Consider the following 16,780-nt stretch of genomic DNA (forward strand, 5'->3'; position numbering starts at 1 on the left):
GGGGGGGGGGGGGGGAAGAGTTTAAATATATAAAAATGGTTATCAATCACCTCTGCTCAGGAACAGCAAAGACAGCTTGCTTTTCGACTTTAAGAAGTACACTCTGAAGGGGGAGGGGAAGTTCTACTTTGATCAGGTTTCCCCCCCCCACCTTAGGTAGTGAGGGGGGTAAAAACTCAAGTTTTTAAAGAACAGCAATTTAAATTCCACCCTTAAAATGGGTCCCATCAGCTTAAAAGTATACCATTTACTTCTCTTTTTTTCTCCCTTTTTATTACTTCCTGTAAGTCATACATCACTAGCACATATGACCTCAATTTCATGCACTAAATTTTTCTCTACATCAAAATCTGCTTTTGTACTTTATAGCTCAATATCCAGCAACTAAGGTAATTCACATCATATTATATAGCTTAGTATTTATTCTCGCAGATATCCCATGAAAAATACTTTTTAATAATTAATTGTACATTTTGAAAGTTAATGGATTTCAGCCACTTTTAATCAAGAGCAAGGAATGTGTTTCCTCTTATTGCTTTCTCTCAAAGTAATATTATATCTCAACTACTACCACTTAAGCTACCCTATCAAATTCTAAAATCTTCAGCCTATCTTTTCTTTAGGCAGCATTCTTACCTTTATTTAGCTCAAGAGAACTGGCCATAGATCCCTTCCAGCTCTAAATGTCTATGATTCTGTAAAGGATGCTGAGGGATGAAGAAACATTTCCTCTTTACTTTCTCACGGCCAACTTTAAAATAACACAAAAGACTGTAACTGAATCTTGACATATTACTACACAATCTATAATAATTAGATAAAGGACAACAATACTATTGATAATGCAAGTCCTTACCTCCCATTTAGCCATTCCATAAATTCAACAGTTCCCTCTAAAATTTGGGTTCTCTCTGATGACACAATTCAGGGCGGTTTACCCTTCTGGAGTTTGTTTTATTTTTGTGGTTTGCAATTTATCTGATTTGAGAACATAATATATATATTCATTCACTCATTCATTCCTATTACCAGCACATACTAAGCATTGGTAGCTTATAACAGAGGAGTACCGTTTAAAATTAAACAAGTACCAGTGAGACCACAAACCAGTAGAAATGATTTTTGGAGTAAGTACTATGGGAGAAAAAAAATATGGGCTCTATAGTAGACAGAATAATGCCCCACAAAGATATCTATACTGTAATCCCTATAACTTGCCAATATAGTACCTGACATGGCAAAAGGGGCTTTGCAGACGTGACTAAGGGTACAGGCCTTGAGATAGGGAGACTATCCTGAATTATCTGGGTAGGCCCAATCTAATCACGAGTACTTAAAAGCAGAGAATCCTCCAGCTGGGTTAGTAAGATGAGATGAGATGAAACGAGGAGGAGGAGAGGTTCAAAATAGCAGAAGGACTCCACCCAGTGTGGGGGAAGCCACACACAAGCCAAAGAATATGGGTGTCCATTAGAAGCAGGGAATGCCGTTCACCTGACAGCAAGAAAATGGGGATCTCGGTCCTGCATACGCAAGGAACTGAATTCTGTCAACAATTTTGTAGCAATGTGTTATAGCAGCAACGGAAAACTATGAAAGATTCAAGACACTCGGTCCCTCGGATTGGCTATCTGACCAACCATCTGTCCATCTGAGACACAGTGAGGAAAAAGACAGACATTTCAGATCACACAGTCCACCAGGAAAGACAACCATTAGACAAGAATTAGGATGGGGTGGCTTGGAGATATGGGCAAATCTAGCAGGAGGTTAGAGGCAGGCCTTCCTAAAGAAGAGACCCAAAGGATGAGTGGGAACAGATGGGACCAGAGGGGGGAGCAGGGTGGGAGAAGACGGCATGTGCAGAGGGAGAGGAGAACACAGTGACATTCAAGAAGAGGAAAGAGGTTTGATATAACTAGTGTGAAGGGGATGGTGATGTGCAAAGGGTCAACAGGAGTCCAATCCAGAAGACTGTTTTGGGCTTGGATTTTTCCTAAGGTTAACTGGTGGACACTAAAAAATTCTGTAATTAGATTTACAATTTTAAAAAGTAACTTAGGCTTAAGTATGGAAAATGGATAAGGGGAAAGAGGGTAAATATTAAAGTTAGGTTATTACAATAGCAGCTCTGAGCAGGTCTGGTGCGGGTTATGGATATACTGAGGATGTAGGATACATATTAGGACGTAAAACCAATGCATTTTTGGTTATTTCTTGCTATGAGAGAATAGGACAGAGGAGGGCTTGTAGAACTGAATGAGTAGCTGGTGGGACGCCATTTGCTGAAATGGGAAATCCCTGAGGAGAAGCAGGATGTTGTCTGTTTGCTAAGATTTCTGTTGTTTTTATTGTGGTGGTTGTTTATTTTGGGGGGAAGGAGCAGTGTTAGGTTCATCAGCTGCTTTGGATATTATCTCTGAGGAGCCTGCGGGGTGTCAAGTGGAGAAGTTCTGGAGGCATTTATATCTAACGGTCTGGAACTCAAGAGAAGCTATGAAGCACAGTGAGGAAACACAGGGCCAAGGACAGAATCCTGAAGAAACTATGAGGGGATGAAGAGAGGCCAAGGAGCTCACAAAAGATCTGAAAGAAGTGGTAGAGAGAAAACACAGAGAATATGAAATCACGGAAGCCAAAGGATGAGAACATTTCAAGGAAAAATATTCTCAACAAGTCAAGTATGGCTGAGAGGAATATTTGGTGTGGACTGAAAGATGTCCATTAGATTGTGACCAAAAGTTAGAAGGCACCTTTAGATTTTGCTACATGGAGGTCACTGTTAATCACAGCAGCATAAGTTTAGTGAAGTAACCGGCCAGAACAAGGCTTCTGCTTCCTGTTACTCTGCTTGGATGGTAAATCCAGCTTTGGGCTTGTGGAGAGTGGGGCTCACCAGCCCTTACTCCTCCATCCCTGTCTATTCCTCTTTGGAGTTCATCTTGAGGTTTCTTTCTAGTCAAGGGTCTCCTTCCGAACCTAATTATTTCTGTATCTACTCCGTGTGAAACTGGATGACTAACCACCAAATCCCTGGGGCATTTTCTCACAGTAACCTTAAGAAACTAGTGATTTAAAACACACACACACACACACACACACACTATACACACACCGATATACCCATATATACCCATATATATACCCATATATTACACCAACAAGCTCACTCTAGGAACAGAAGGCAGGCAAGTTTTGTTTAGGGTTAACATACAAATAAAGATGAGCCCAGGAGAGACTTCAGGTCTCCTGAGGGTGGGCTGACATTGGACCCTGTGGCTCTGGCTCCCTTTACTATACAAAGGTGATATACCATCTCTCCCAGCTGCATCACAGCAGCCTTGCTGTCTCCAGTGTCAATGAGCTTCCACTTAGAATGATGCTATAATTTTGAACTGTGCACTTATCTTAGATTTGCTAATTTGAAAACACAAATGCACACAACTCATCTGTAAGTAAGATTTAACCACCCAGCAACCTGAGCAGCAGACACAAAATTTCATTTGGTATAATATCTAATACTTATGTGAAGCTAATTAAAGATAATTTGGTCTTAATGAGGCAAAGAGAATATAACAGTGTTAATTTCAAAGTAGGCTGATCCATGAAAGTCAAGTAAAATCACTTCCTAGTCCCAACATTTCCATAGACCTGAAGACTATGTAATGAGTCCCACATTCATTTTAGTGCTTCGAATAATCTTTCATCTTTGGGCAATGTTTTATAGTTACTGATAATCTTCATAGCATTATCTCACTGGATCCTCACAACAGCCCTGTGGATGTGGGGTGCAGATGTCACCCTCTGAATTTCACAGATGTCTAAAGCTACAGTTCCATAGCCAGCAAGCAAAGAGGACTGGAACACCACATTTGGGTCTCGTGTACTATGGACCTCACTTCACATTTTTACTACCTGCAAACTTGAATTATTTTTTTCAAAAGAACTTTCAGAAGGAAAAACATAGTTAAAGAATATACTGCCCATTTGCAGCACTAAGCCATCTTTAAAAACACAGAAATTTCTAATTGGCTTTACTTTATGATGTAAGCAGAAGGAAACACTTATTACTCAGGTCTATGAACTCTAAGCAGAGTCTAAATGTGATATCATACAAATGGTACTTCAGATAGAGGTGACTAAAAACCTACAGGCACATATGGGAAACACATTTAAGAGTGATCCTCCTTATGGGCTGCCATCTATATTTCCTTCTTTGGGTTTTATACTGCTATGGGTATTTTTTTTCACAGAAACATCTTACATTAGGGATTCCTTTGATCATTACAAACAGTCTCAATGCAATCCCAGAACCACTGGACTCTCTTGAGCGTGAGACAGTGGCCATTTCCATGAGGCCAACCAGGGCTACCAGCCACTCTGTAATTCCCACTTCTGAAACTGAACTGGACCATGACAATGGGGCTCTCACCATTACTGGAGGACACCGCTGAGCCAGCAGTGTCCAGCCTATTTTATTCTTTTTCCCTTATAATCAGCAACGTGTCACAACAGAGCATTATAACTACAAAATCCCTCCAAGCTCTCTAAGAAGAACTATATTTTATTTTGATCCTTCTATTTCAAGACTAGCAAATTGCAAAGTCCACTCATCTACCAGATGAAGTAAATGTCTACAGTGCATCTCCCTGAGTTTGGGAAAAAAATTTTTTTGGGGGGGGGAAGACTAAAGTAGCTAAATCCAGACTGGCACAGTACACTCAAGGGAAGATTAAGTGAACCTTAACACTAGAGCCAGATCACACTGTGGAGTCCAGAGAAGTACTCCGAGCCGTCCTCTACCCTAAACAAAGGGACATGATGACCCCAGGGCTTGAATTTCTGCCATGACCCATATCTCAACTCCAAAGCCTCTAGCTCATTCTGCCTGAAGGGAGGAGGCTCACAAAATGACTCTGGATGGAAGCCTTCTAGATAGCATCCGCAATCCATTCTTCTCCATTTGTTCACACATTCTTGGCCGGAGACATATTATGGCCACAGGCGTTAGTTTCTGCAAAAATCCCCCAGTCAATAATGTGTTAAAAGAGAAAACAAGAGATCATTTTTGAAAAGAGAAAACATAACACTACACCTATACACCCTGGAAAAGTAAGAAACTTCAGGGGAAAAAATATTTCAGTGACCTCCAAGTATAAAGGAAATCAAACCTCTCCTTTGGCAGGTCTTCCATCTGGGAAAGACAAAGGGAGATTGGTTACATCAGAAAATCTAAGATCTACCTGTTTAGAATTACAAGCCTTTATACCCTGTGAAAGAGGCCTTGAAGTTATGATCTAGGAGATAATGATCTCTTATCAACTCAAGTAAGTGTATCACCAGAGGTAAGGAAATATATGAAGGGAACTTTTCTTTCCAGATTTAAGTATGTCTTTAATCTGTCTAGGCGCCCAGACAAATAGATACTCAAGAAATGAAACAGTTAAGGGTGTTTTTAAAGCACCACCTTAAAAATCACAAAGGGTAAATCCTAGACAAGAGAACACCACTAAATTTATCAGGCAGTTACACAAAACAATAATTCATTCAGAATGAGCCTCGTGGGAAAACCCAAAAGATAACTACAGAGTCAGAACTGATGAGTGAGGCACTACCTCACCAGGATAAAACAAGGAGATTGCAGGAGTGAAATTTATTAACCTGAACATACAGATAATGTTTCCATGCCCTTTTGTCACTAGCTATGATACCATGGGCAGGTGAAAGAGTTTTAATGAATCTGTAAAGCCCATCAAAAAGACTGTCAGAAAGCATTTCTCAAGCAGAGTTTGAAATGTCTTATTTCCAAGGCTCTCTCCTCTTAGTCAGGTTCTGAGAGCTGCAGAACCACTCAGGGCCTATCAAGTTAAACCTTCACAGGAGGAGGAAGAATCATCACACAACAGTTCCATTCGTTAGTGTGAAACATTTCCTCTATCCAACCATCAAGCAGCTGTCATAAATGATAAGATTTTAAATTACTTGCAGCAATCAAGAAAAATATCAAACATGCCAAACAACAACAAAAATCCCACAACTGCTGACATTTATAACACACTTACCAGAGTTGTTGTAGACCTTATGTTAGGCTATTTACTTGTGTTCTCTCCTTTAACTTCCATACAACCCAAGAGGTAGGTGCCACCATTATCTCTAGTTTTCTAATAAGGAAACTGAGGCTCAGAATGGTTAAGTAACTCATTCAAGGTAGAGGAGCTGTGCCTGCCTCTCTACTTTGCTCTTAACCACTATACTAAACTGACTTCCTAAATGAGAGTATGCTATTGTGTTTTGCAGATTTGTTGATGTTTTTAAAGAATTAACTGTAACCAGAGAAATACCTGGTAATTAATTTTAAAATACCATTTTGGGGAGAAAAGTTTCAGTAGGCTGCGAGAAGAAAATTTAAAGATTAACACAGAGGTTAATTTTTAAAAACCCAGTAACTGTTACTCACTCTGTTGAGAGAGATACGTATGGAGATATACACACCCACACCCACACCCACACCCACACCCACACACGTGTATGTGTGTGTGTATACATACATACATATAACCATATATATCTCACCTGGGCAACTTATTACCTGCTTAACAGGAAGGAAGATTGGCTGGTAAGACAAATTCTTTTAGTGTAAGCACAATTTGAGTTTTTTGGGTTTTTTTGCGGTACGCGGGCCTCTCACTGCTGTGGCCTCTCCTGCTGCGGAGCACAGGCTCCGGATGTGTAGGCCCAGCGGCCATGGCTCACGGGCCCAGCCGCTCCGCGGCACGTGGGATCTTCCCGGACCGGGGCACGAACCCGCGTCCCTGGCATCGGCAGGTGGACTCCCGACCACTGCGCCACCAGGGAAGCCCAATTTGAGTTTTAATTTCCATTATAAAAGTGGAGGTGCGGTCTTAAAATCCTATGCTGAGAAAAAGAGGTGACAGCAACCTTGAAAGCTCTTTGGGTATTGCAATTTGCCAACGGCCCAGTGTCCCTACCCAGCAATTCCTTGATTGCAACATCACCTTCTGCATAGACCACCCTTTTCCTTTCTTATCCTGGGCAATTTAAATTTCTTTCATGACTGATGACTTCTTGATTCTATCAATGTGGTTTCCAGAATACTGTCCATCCCTTTCCAGCTGTCACACAGAGCTGGGCTGTACTATTATATTTCACCAGTAGGTGTCAGGACCTGAAACATTATGTATTCCAACTGAAACGTCTTAAACTGAGACTTCAGGGTATAGAAAACTAGAGATTCTAGGTGCATTCAGCATGAAAGTTTAGAATTCTCGACCTTGAATTTACCTGCAATGTAGAATAGTCCACGGTGAATTATTAATGCTGGTATGAAATCAAAGCTTAATTTAAAAGATGAATATATGGGCTTCCCTTGTGGCGCAGTGGTTAAGAATCCACCTGCCAATGTAAGGGACATGGGATCAAGCCCTGGTCCGGGAAGATCCCACATGCCGCGGAGCAACTAAGCCTGTGTGCCACAACTACTTAGCCTGCACTCTAGAGCCCTCAAGCCACAACTACTGAGCCCGTGTGCTTAGAGCCCATGCTCCAAAAGAGAAGCCACTGCAATGAGAAGCCCGCGTACCACAAACAAAAGTAGCCCCTGCTCGCTGCAACTAGAGAAAGACCCAACGCAGCCAGAAATAAATAAATAAATAAATAAAATTTTAAGGCTTTTAAAAAAAATTTTATTTATTTTATTTTATGACATATGGTTTATGTCAGTGCTAATATACTCACACTTCCCCCCCACCTGCATTTACTTTTTAAATTTAAAGCTTACTCTATTATAAAATATTGCTTTAAATAACAAACTTTTTTTGATAGAGAGAAATCGCATGTAGCCATAATGGGGAGTCATTGTACACACATACACAAAATACCAACTTACCACTACTGCCACAATCTGCACAAGAGAGGAGTTCTTCTGGTTTCTTTTCACGATTTGATTCTTTTGTCCCCAGACAGAAGCTGCATATTGGAATGGGATCGGCACGGGGCTACGAAAAAAATTAAAATGAAAAAACACTGTTAGTTTTCCATTTCAAAATTTAAAACAAAACATTAAAATCAAAAGCTTCTTACATTATTTCTTTACCCAAGAAAAACTGCTGAAATAAGGTATTTATATCAACATTTTCTGCTAATAAAAAAACCCTCAAATTATTTGACACTGAAGTATTGCCAGAATAATGCATTTATGTGTAATGTATGAGACTCAGAAGTAATTTTCATTAAGCCAATGAAATCTAAAACCTTTATATATTACACTACCTTCCTGACATGAACATTAAGAATTCATTTGAAGTCTCAATTGTTCCCGTAATCTATATGCCTACTATAAACTGATTCACCTATTCAGTATTACAGTCTATGAGTATCTTCTAGTCAGACCAGATTGTTTAATTAAACTTTATCAAATGTTTTAGTACAGGTTACTATTATGCATCAATTAAATATTTGACATAAAATACTGGTATGTTAAAAGGTGACATAGTAACAGCATTAGAACTAAGCGAGAACTTTAAAATTCTATGAGATGATCAAAAGACCATTAACAAGGCCTTTGTGGCACCAAGGTCTTCAAAAGTAAACCACACCATGCCACACAAAGGAGACAAACTCTCAATCTCTGACATTCCCACTTTCAATAAAAGAAAGAACAAAACATTTGTCTAACCCCCAGCACCCCTTTAACTCTCACTACGGAAATTGCTTCTAACAATGTATAAATCTGCATACATTTTAGTGCCACCATTGTTATTTATGAGTACCAGCAACACTAGTAATTCCCATCCAAATGAAGAGTTGACTGTGTCTACAGATCTGGTCACATTATTTTGAACAGCCAAACTGTATGAAAACTAAAATTTTATTTCATATTCCAAGCTTCACACATGTTGTCTGCTAGCCATCTGAATGTAACTATAATGTATTTATATTTGAATCTCATGAATCAGAAATTTAGGGCAAGAAAGCTTAGTATAATCACAAATTTTTTTTTAATGTAAATTAAAAACAAGATTTTGCTAGGCCTAACTTTCTAAATATACATCAGCGTAAAATAAACCTCATTTGTTCAGCCACTCTGTTCCAAACGCCTGATACATTGCCTGATCCACAGCAGGCACTCAAAATGTATTTGCTAACTATATAAAAATATATTTGAATATAAATGAAAGAAACATATGCTAGTTTAAAAACACTTATCTCTAAAATAATATTTCAAATGGTAATAATGATTCCAACAAACATCTTGGTTCAATGTGACACGTCATCAAAAACCAGAATTCACCTTATGACCAAGCATTTGCAAAATTGTTCGTTATGACTGTTAATTTCATCTTACAATATAAGTGTTCATTATCTTGCCCTATTTTTCGGTTTAATTTGTTCTTTTAATATGCACAGGTTTCACTTTCTGAGGTTAACTATGCAAATGCGTTTTTGAAGCCCCAGTTAAAAAGCAGAGTATAAAACACTGTATTAGAAAAACCAAAAAAGACAAGCTACAACAAACTGGTCACTGACTCCTGCCACCATTTTTTAAATGCCAGATAATCAGCACTGCATAATTATGGATCCATAGTTATTACTCACAACTGCTCAACTGCAGCACCTTGGGAACACTTTTGTTCCTTTAAACAGCAATTAAAAGAACAATCTGGTTTTCAAGTGACAACATTCCCCTGATAGATTCTAGCTAAAACCCAGTCCTTATACTAATGGGATTCCTGCTTTCATTTGATATAACAATGCTCAAGCCATTGCTGCCATCCTTGCACTGATAAATAATTTACAAAATGTCACATATCATTCATGCAATGAAACAAATCCAAATCTGTAATCCCATTTTTCTTTCCCAGATGAATTTTTAGCTGTAAGAAAGACATGGCCATCAGCCAGCATACATGCTCATTTTTCGTTTTTAACTAAAGGTAACACAAAGGACAAAGGTTGCTAGTAGTTCACGGCCAGAAAGACCGATGTCCCACACTCTGCTCAATAATAGAAAGCATAGATGATATCACTTCACGCCACACTCAAGCGAGCCCCACCATGCTGATGTATGCTCAAAATCATTTATTTTAGGGATAACTGTCTCACAATACTCTATAAAACCATTACATTATACAGAAAGTCTGCCCTGCTGAATTATTGATAATTCAAAGCACTTTTTGCTAACCTCAGTATAGCCGAGTCTAATTAACTTTAAAAAGCTGTCACTTGTATGAAATGAAACTTTTACAGTAATGCACGTAAATGGGTCACAGAATTATTATGATTCACTATTCTCGATCAGACTACACATAAACTGTTTCAAAATATAATCCCTGGTAATAGATTAAATTGGATTGCAGTCAGAAAGAGGTCTGAATCAATGGCAACTCAATTCTACATAAATCCACTACTGACAAATCATATTTAAGAGGTCTGAAAATGGAACCAAACATCTCCCAGTTCTGAATTCCTTTCTTTGAAATTTCACACCACCACCTAACTTGTTGATCACATTTTCTTATCAACATGCCGGAATATTTCAGTCTGATCTTGAGAACGAACACTCACGGACTGGTTTAAACTCTGCAAACTGCTCGGGAAGCATTTCTTCCTCACCTCCCATGTGATGGTCCTGGGGCAGCTGCTAGGCTACAGGCCACTCATACACTAGCTCATTTAATCATCTTAACAATCCTGCCAGGAATGTATATTATTATGCCCATCACAGGAAAGAAATTGAGGCTCTGAGAAGTGAGGTAACTTTTCTAAAGTTGCAGAGGTTCAAGTGTGGAGCTGGGATTCAAACACAAGTCTGTCTTCAGTAAAGCCCATTTCTCACCTTTACTACCTCCCCTCCTTATCTCTCCTCAAGAAAAACCAATGTTTAAAAATTATTTTCCATCAGCAGTAATAACTCTAATGTGCTCATAATCTCTGCCATCCAATTTCTCCCATGACCAATGGCATATGTTTTGTAAACTATTAAAAAAACAACCTTTAATATGTTATAGATTATTTATTAATTACAATGGGGAAATGGTACCTTTACAATGGAAAAGTCTGGTAGACAACCCCTTAACTGAGCAATCGAACCTATCAGCAATTATGGGACAAACTGACATGAGATGCCTCCCAAGCGTGGCGCTGAAAGACTCAGCACTGCCTATGCAGTGTTCTTACTGGAAACATTTAGCCTCAATCTAATCATAAGGAGACAATCAGGCAAATCCAAATTTAGGGACATGCTGGCCTGGACTCTTCAAAAAATGTTGATGTCATGTAAAGACCCAGAAAAGGGCAGAACCAATTTAGGCGATTAAAGTGGTGGGAAAACTAAATACAATTTGCAATCTTTGCTTGGATTTCGAATTTAAAAAAAATAAATCACGGCTGTAAAGAACACTACTTGGATAATTAGGGTAACATGCACTAAATAGACAACACATAAACTAGACTGTGATTACATAAGAATTGTCTTAAGAGTTATGTGCTGAAATATTTTGGAGTAAAGTGTCATGATGTCTATAACTTGAGCTCAAATGATGCAGGGGGAAAAACCTATGTGTATTACTAGTGTATATGTGTGCAGAGAGGAAGAGAGAAAGCAAATGTGGCAAATGTTCACGGCTGGTAAATCTATATAAAGGTACTTGGATGTTCATGACATTATTCGTTCAATTGTCTAATTATTTGTTTCAATGTTTACAATTTTCCAAGCAAAAAGCTGGGGGGGCACTTTCAAAAAAAAGATACAGAATGAGTTATTATATAGTTGGATTACAACATTTCTAAAGTAAAGTATCTCAATCCAATTACTGTTTCCCAGGAAATACAGAGGACAGAGGAACGTGTCAATCTACACAGCAGAGGGATGCAAGTACCAAAACTCTTGAGGACGAATGACCCAGTTTCTTCAACAAGTAAATTAAAAGGGTGACAGAATGAGTGAGGGAGACAGAAACAGATATGGAAGAAGAACCAATAGATTAAGAGATTTAAAAGGCTTATCAGCCAATTACAACATATAGTCCTTATCTTGATTATGATTCGAATAACTGTAAAACAAAACAAAATGACCTACTGAAGCAACTTGGGGCTGGCTGGCTGGGAAGAGACTGTTGGGAGGGGACAAGCAGGGTGTCTTCATCCAGGGGTAGGGGTTAGATTTGTTCTCCATGCCTCCATGCCCCAATGAGTCATCTTAGACTCCAACTTTCCAACAGAGCTGTCCAGCAACGAAATGAATTTTTTTCTTGCTTCTTTATTTTTTACACTGTGGTAAAATGTGTGCATGTACGTATGTGTGTGTGTGTGTGTGTGTATGTATGTGTATGTATGTATGTATATATATATATATATATGATAAAATTCACCATGTTAATCATTTTTAAGTACACAGTTCAGTGGCGTTAAGTATGTTCACAATGTTGTACAACCACCATTGATCTCCAGAACTTTTTCATCTTCCCAAACTGATACTCTGTCCCCATTAAACTAACTTCCCATTCCCCCAAGCCCCAGGCAACCACCCTTCTGCTTTCTGTCTCCATGAGTTTGAGTAATCTAGGTACCTCATATAAGTGAACTCACACAGTCTTTGTAATCAGAAGCCATGGAGATACTGCATGGACCCTATCAGGATGGCGAGGATGTCACGGTGGACAAAGGAGCCTCCCAAGAGTTGGGATCTGGGACCTTTTCAAAGGTCCTTTCCAGATCAAATAGTTTAATGGTTCCATGGCTGGATAATTTCTAAGGCCCTTCCCAACTCAGCTCTAATTTTTCATTGCTTCTATTATACTTTAAAAGAGATTTTAAGAGTCTTCAGGACGCCTGATATCAAAATAAGACAGCCTTTTCTGAGGAAACATTCTTAAATCCAAGACAACACATCTTTGATAAGTTTCATATTTGCATACGGTTACTTTTAGTTCTACCCTGAAGGAAAAAAAGATGCTTGTTAGTCTTGTTAGTCTGAGAAACTGGAAAAAAAAAAGGAACGGAGGGAGGGAGGGAGGGAGGAAGGGAGGAAGTTCATGCACAGATCAGAGCCATGGGCATCCAGGCTCACATCCTCTTCCCGACAAAGACACCAAAAAGGGTTTTGCCTCCACCATCTCCACTCACAATGATCAGAGACACAGCCCTCTCTTTCCATAATGCCTTAAGGATTCTTCTCCTGGAGTCATCTACAAAATTTCCTGAATCTACTTATAAAACATACCATTTTAGTAATTCCAAGTGTTGGAAACAATTCAGCATTTTTCATTCATATATTCACACTTGTATCATGGAAAGACCTGAATTTAAATTCTGTTCTCTGAGCCTTGGGTTCACTCTTCTGTGAAAGGGCACAATAGCGTCCACCTTGTCTTGCTCCAGGGTTGCTAAAGTTCCCATGTGAGTGAGTGTGTGAAGCACTTTGTAAACTATAAGGCTCTATTCAAACATTGTTAACAATTATTGCAAAATTCACTCTGGCTATAAAAACAAACAGGGCAAACAAACAACTTCAAGTCCTTAATAAACATCAGTGCAAATAATTTGTTCTGGAGTTTAGAATTACTCTATAAAAGATGGATGTTGTGAGTCCCCATGAAAAGTATTCATCTTAGAGGAGTTTTTTGTTTTTTGTTTTTAATGAATTAATCAGGGAGTACAGGAACAGCGTAGAAAATGCTCAGCTGAGAGTCAAGAGGCCTGTAACTAATTTAATAAAAGGAAAGCTTCAAAGGAAAAGAAAAGAAAAAGATGTCAAAGGAAGAAAAGCACAAACAAATATAAAATCTTAAACTAATAATACTACAAAAGCAAACAAAGATGAATATAAATCCTGTACACCCCAGTATCAAACAGTTCATCTTTGGAGAATGTTCTCTACACTTTAGCCCAGACAACTCAATTCAATAACTCCACAACAAGCTGTATGGAAGGGCTGTTTTAAGACTCTGGTGTATTTATCTCTTTAATTTATACCCTCTTATCGTTTCACACTGAAATTTGAAGTCAAGGTACTACTTTCCTTTACCAAAATGCTTTTCTCAAGTGTCTCACTTGTGCCGAACACAAACCCTGTGAAATAGGCTTGGTGGCTCTTTCTGTCTCCGTGTCACAGGTAAGTTAAATGCCTCCCTACGGTCACAAAGCTATTTAAGACAGAGGGAGCCCAGCCTGCTGACTCTAAGCTCTTAGCTGTTTCGCTTCCCATGGCTGCTCCCTCATTTCATTTGGAGCTGGATTCACGTTATCACCTATCAGAAAGGCTATCCCTGACCACTCTCTCTAAAACTGCACTCCACCAGCACCTCTGGATCCTCCATGCCTTGCTTTATTTTTCTGCATAGGACTCATCACTATCTGACATATGATGTATCATTCATCTATTTTGTTTCACTTACTAAACATTAAGAGAGCAGAGATTAGTTGTTGTAGCTCCAGTCTCAAAGTACATTCACGGAATAAATGAATGAACAAATGAACAGACTGCTTTCAGGTTTGGAACTGGCTTCTCCGGTTCAACAGGTCCCAAAATACTGACTACTGTTTATTTTAATGTATATTTTTAATGACTACAATATGAAGCAACCATGGCAAGGTGGGTCTCATCACTGTCTAATCTGAATGCTTTTTTCCTACTCTGACCATTTATAATGAATGGCACTTATGTTTGGACATAATTGTACTTCCATGGGTCTAATCTGACAAGATAGAACCAAAATTTTAAAATCAGCTGGGAGAAAAATTGCCTCACCACTCCCACAAGTATTAACTATTGGGGCTCACTCACTAATAGCCACTATAGGTTGTATGCAAGATAGCTTTGGGGCCATGCCCAACTGCCAGTACCTAACTGTGACCACCCCCACCTTTGCCTCTCAAGAAATAACACAATAAAAATTTTAAAAAAGAAATCAAGAAAGATGAATACACTGCAGTGAGAGTAACAAAATTATAAAAAAGCATCTATCTGTTCAATCTATTTAACAAATATTTTATAAACTTTGGTGTTTTATTATTGGTAATGAATTATTTTCCAGACTGTACAACAGATAGCGCTGGGACAACAGAGGTTGAAACTGTTCATGTTGTTTTAGGTAACATACTAACTTTTTTTTTTTTTTTAGCCACCTCAGCACTATACTTGACACTTACCTAATAAAGAGCTAGACTTCATTTCTTGCCACTTAACGCACTTATTCAACTGATATATGTCTGAACAGATGAAGCCCACTCCTAATTAGGATATGGATCATGCACACTCAGGATTTTCCTTTACAGCAATCTGCTTAAGCTGTGGTCTTGGGAAATATACTAACTCTAAAAGTAGAGTATATTCCTGTGACAATCTAAACCATTTTGTATTTTAAGAGCATTATCTTGTCCCCGTCAGCATGTGCTGTAACAGTGGTCAGTGCAGCCATCCCTCTGCAAGGTTTGGTGAGCAGCACGCCCCCATAGCAGTCCCGGGGCTACCTCAGATCCTTCAGGCACAACAGAACTCTGTTCACAGCATGTCCACTGCCATTTTCTCTACACTCATGTACCCTTTTGCTTTATTCTAACGCAATTCTTGCACTTCTGTCATGAATCTTGACCTGAATAGATGCCTAAATAATTTCTTCTGGAAGATAATTGGAGATATACTTATTACAAGACTTTTCATAGGCAACAATTTTACCATAATTTTCCTCTGGCCATATAGGTTTTATTGTATCACCTCCCCTGCTCATTATACTTCTCTGTGGGTGACTGATTCTGTGAGGGAGCACTATATCATCCCCACTGGCTCTAAATTGAGTTTCTGTTATCACTCAGGGCAAAAGGATTTATTATTGCTAATGTATGGAGATCTTGAAAATGACTGCTGTATTTTACCTCCTTGTCACAGTCAAGGGAGTTTTCTGTATTTTAAGAGTGATAACGAGTAAATTAAATCTAATAAAAATATTTAAAAGTATCCCTACACATATCCATAAATACATCACTTCTTTTTTCATTTAAGGAATCACTTAGAAACAAAACCAATATCAATGACCACATACGGATAAATTCCCACAATCAAAGGCTGATTCAGAAGTATAAAATTATAAAAAGCTTAGCCAGAGAGGAATAAGAAGAGGAGAGGAGGGAAGACTTTCTAAGAACATCAGTCACAATAGTTATCAAATGTGTGGAGCTAACTGAAATGCTCACACTGTATCCTGTCGTCTAGAACTTGTTCTAATTAGGCAGGTGTGCCATTTGTAAGAGTGCTGATTAAGGAAAGGGATTCTATTGGAAGGAAACAAATCTAATCCTGCACACTGCATTTAACAATAGCATCTCATTTGTTCTTTTTTTGGGGGGTGGTGGGGGGGTGGTAAATAAATGAGGCCTACAAGTTGGTGGGAGGGGGGAGAAGGTAGGCCAATGAAACAACTGCCTTCCCCAGGGTCTTTAATTTCTTATCTGGGCAGAGACTTGGCTTTGAAGATTTCGTCTGAAAGTCTCTCCTACACCCCTACCATTAGAAACTGCAGATATTGCATTTATCTTCTTAAGAGGGATCAAAGTCTGATTCAACACCGCTGGAAATTCAACACATGGTTATAGTAAGTCAGCTTAGGATTTACAAACCATTCTCTTCAGCAAGTATGTTGTAATATTAGCAATATAATATAAACCCTACTCTAGATTTTGAAAAATGGAATTTTTAAATCAATTCATATTCAAGTATCACAAATCTTTAATAGTTTCTTTCTTTCTTTTTTTTTTTTTTTTTTTT

General features: G+C 38.6%; 1 protein-coding gene across 1 annotated transcript in view; it reads right to left on the bottom strand.

Moving 5' to 3' along the window:
- Positions 1-16,780, bottom strand: part of KAT6B (lysine acetyltransferase 6B) — a 198,027-nt gene that overhangs the window by 56,836 nt on the left and 124,411 nt on the right. Inside the window, 1 exon segment of the mRNA XM_007467496.1 lies at positions 7,907-8,015. Coding sequence (XP_007467558.1) covers positions 7,907-8,015 — 109 coding nt within the window.

The sequence above is a fragment of the Lipotes vexillifer genome, unplaced genomic scaffold (assembly GCF_000442215.2).
Source record: "Lipotes vexillifer unplaced genomic scaffold, Lipotes_vexillifer_v1.1 scaffold865, whole genome shotgun sequence".
NCBI lineage: Eukaryota > Metazoa > Chordata > Mammalia > Artiodactyla > Lipotidae > Lipotes > Lipotes vexillifer.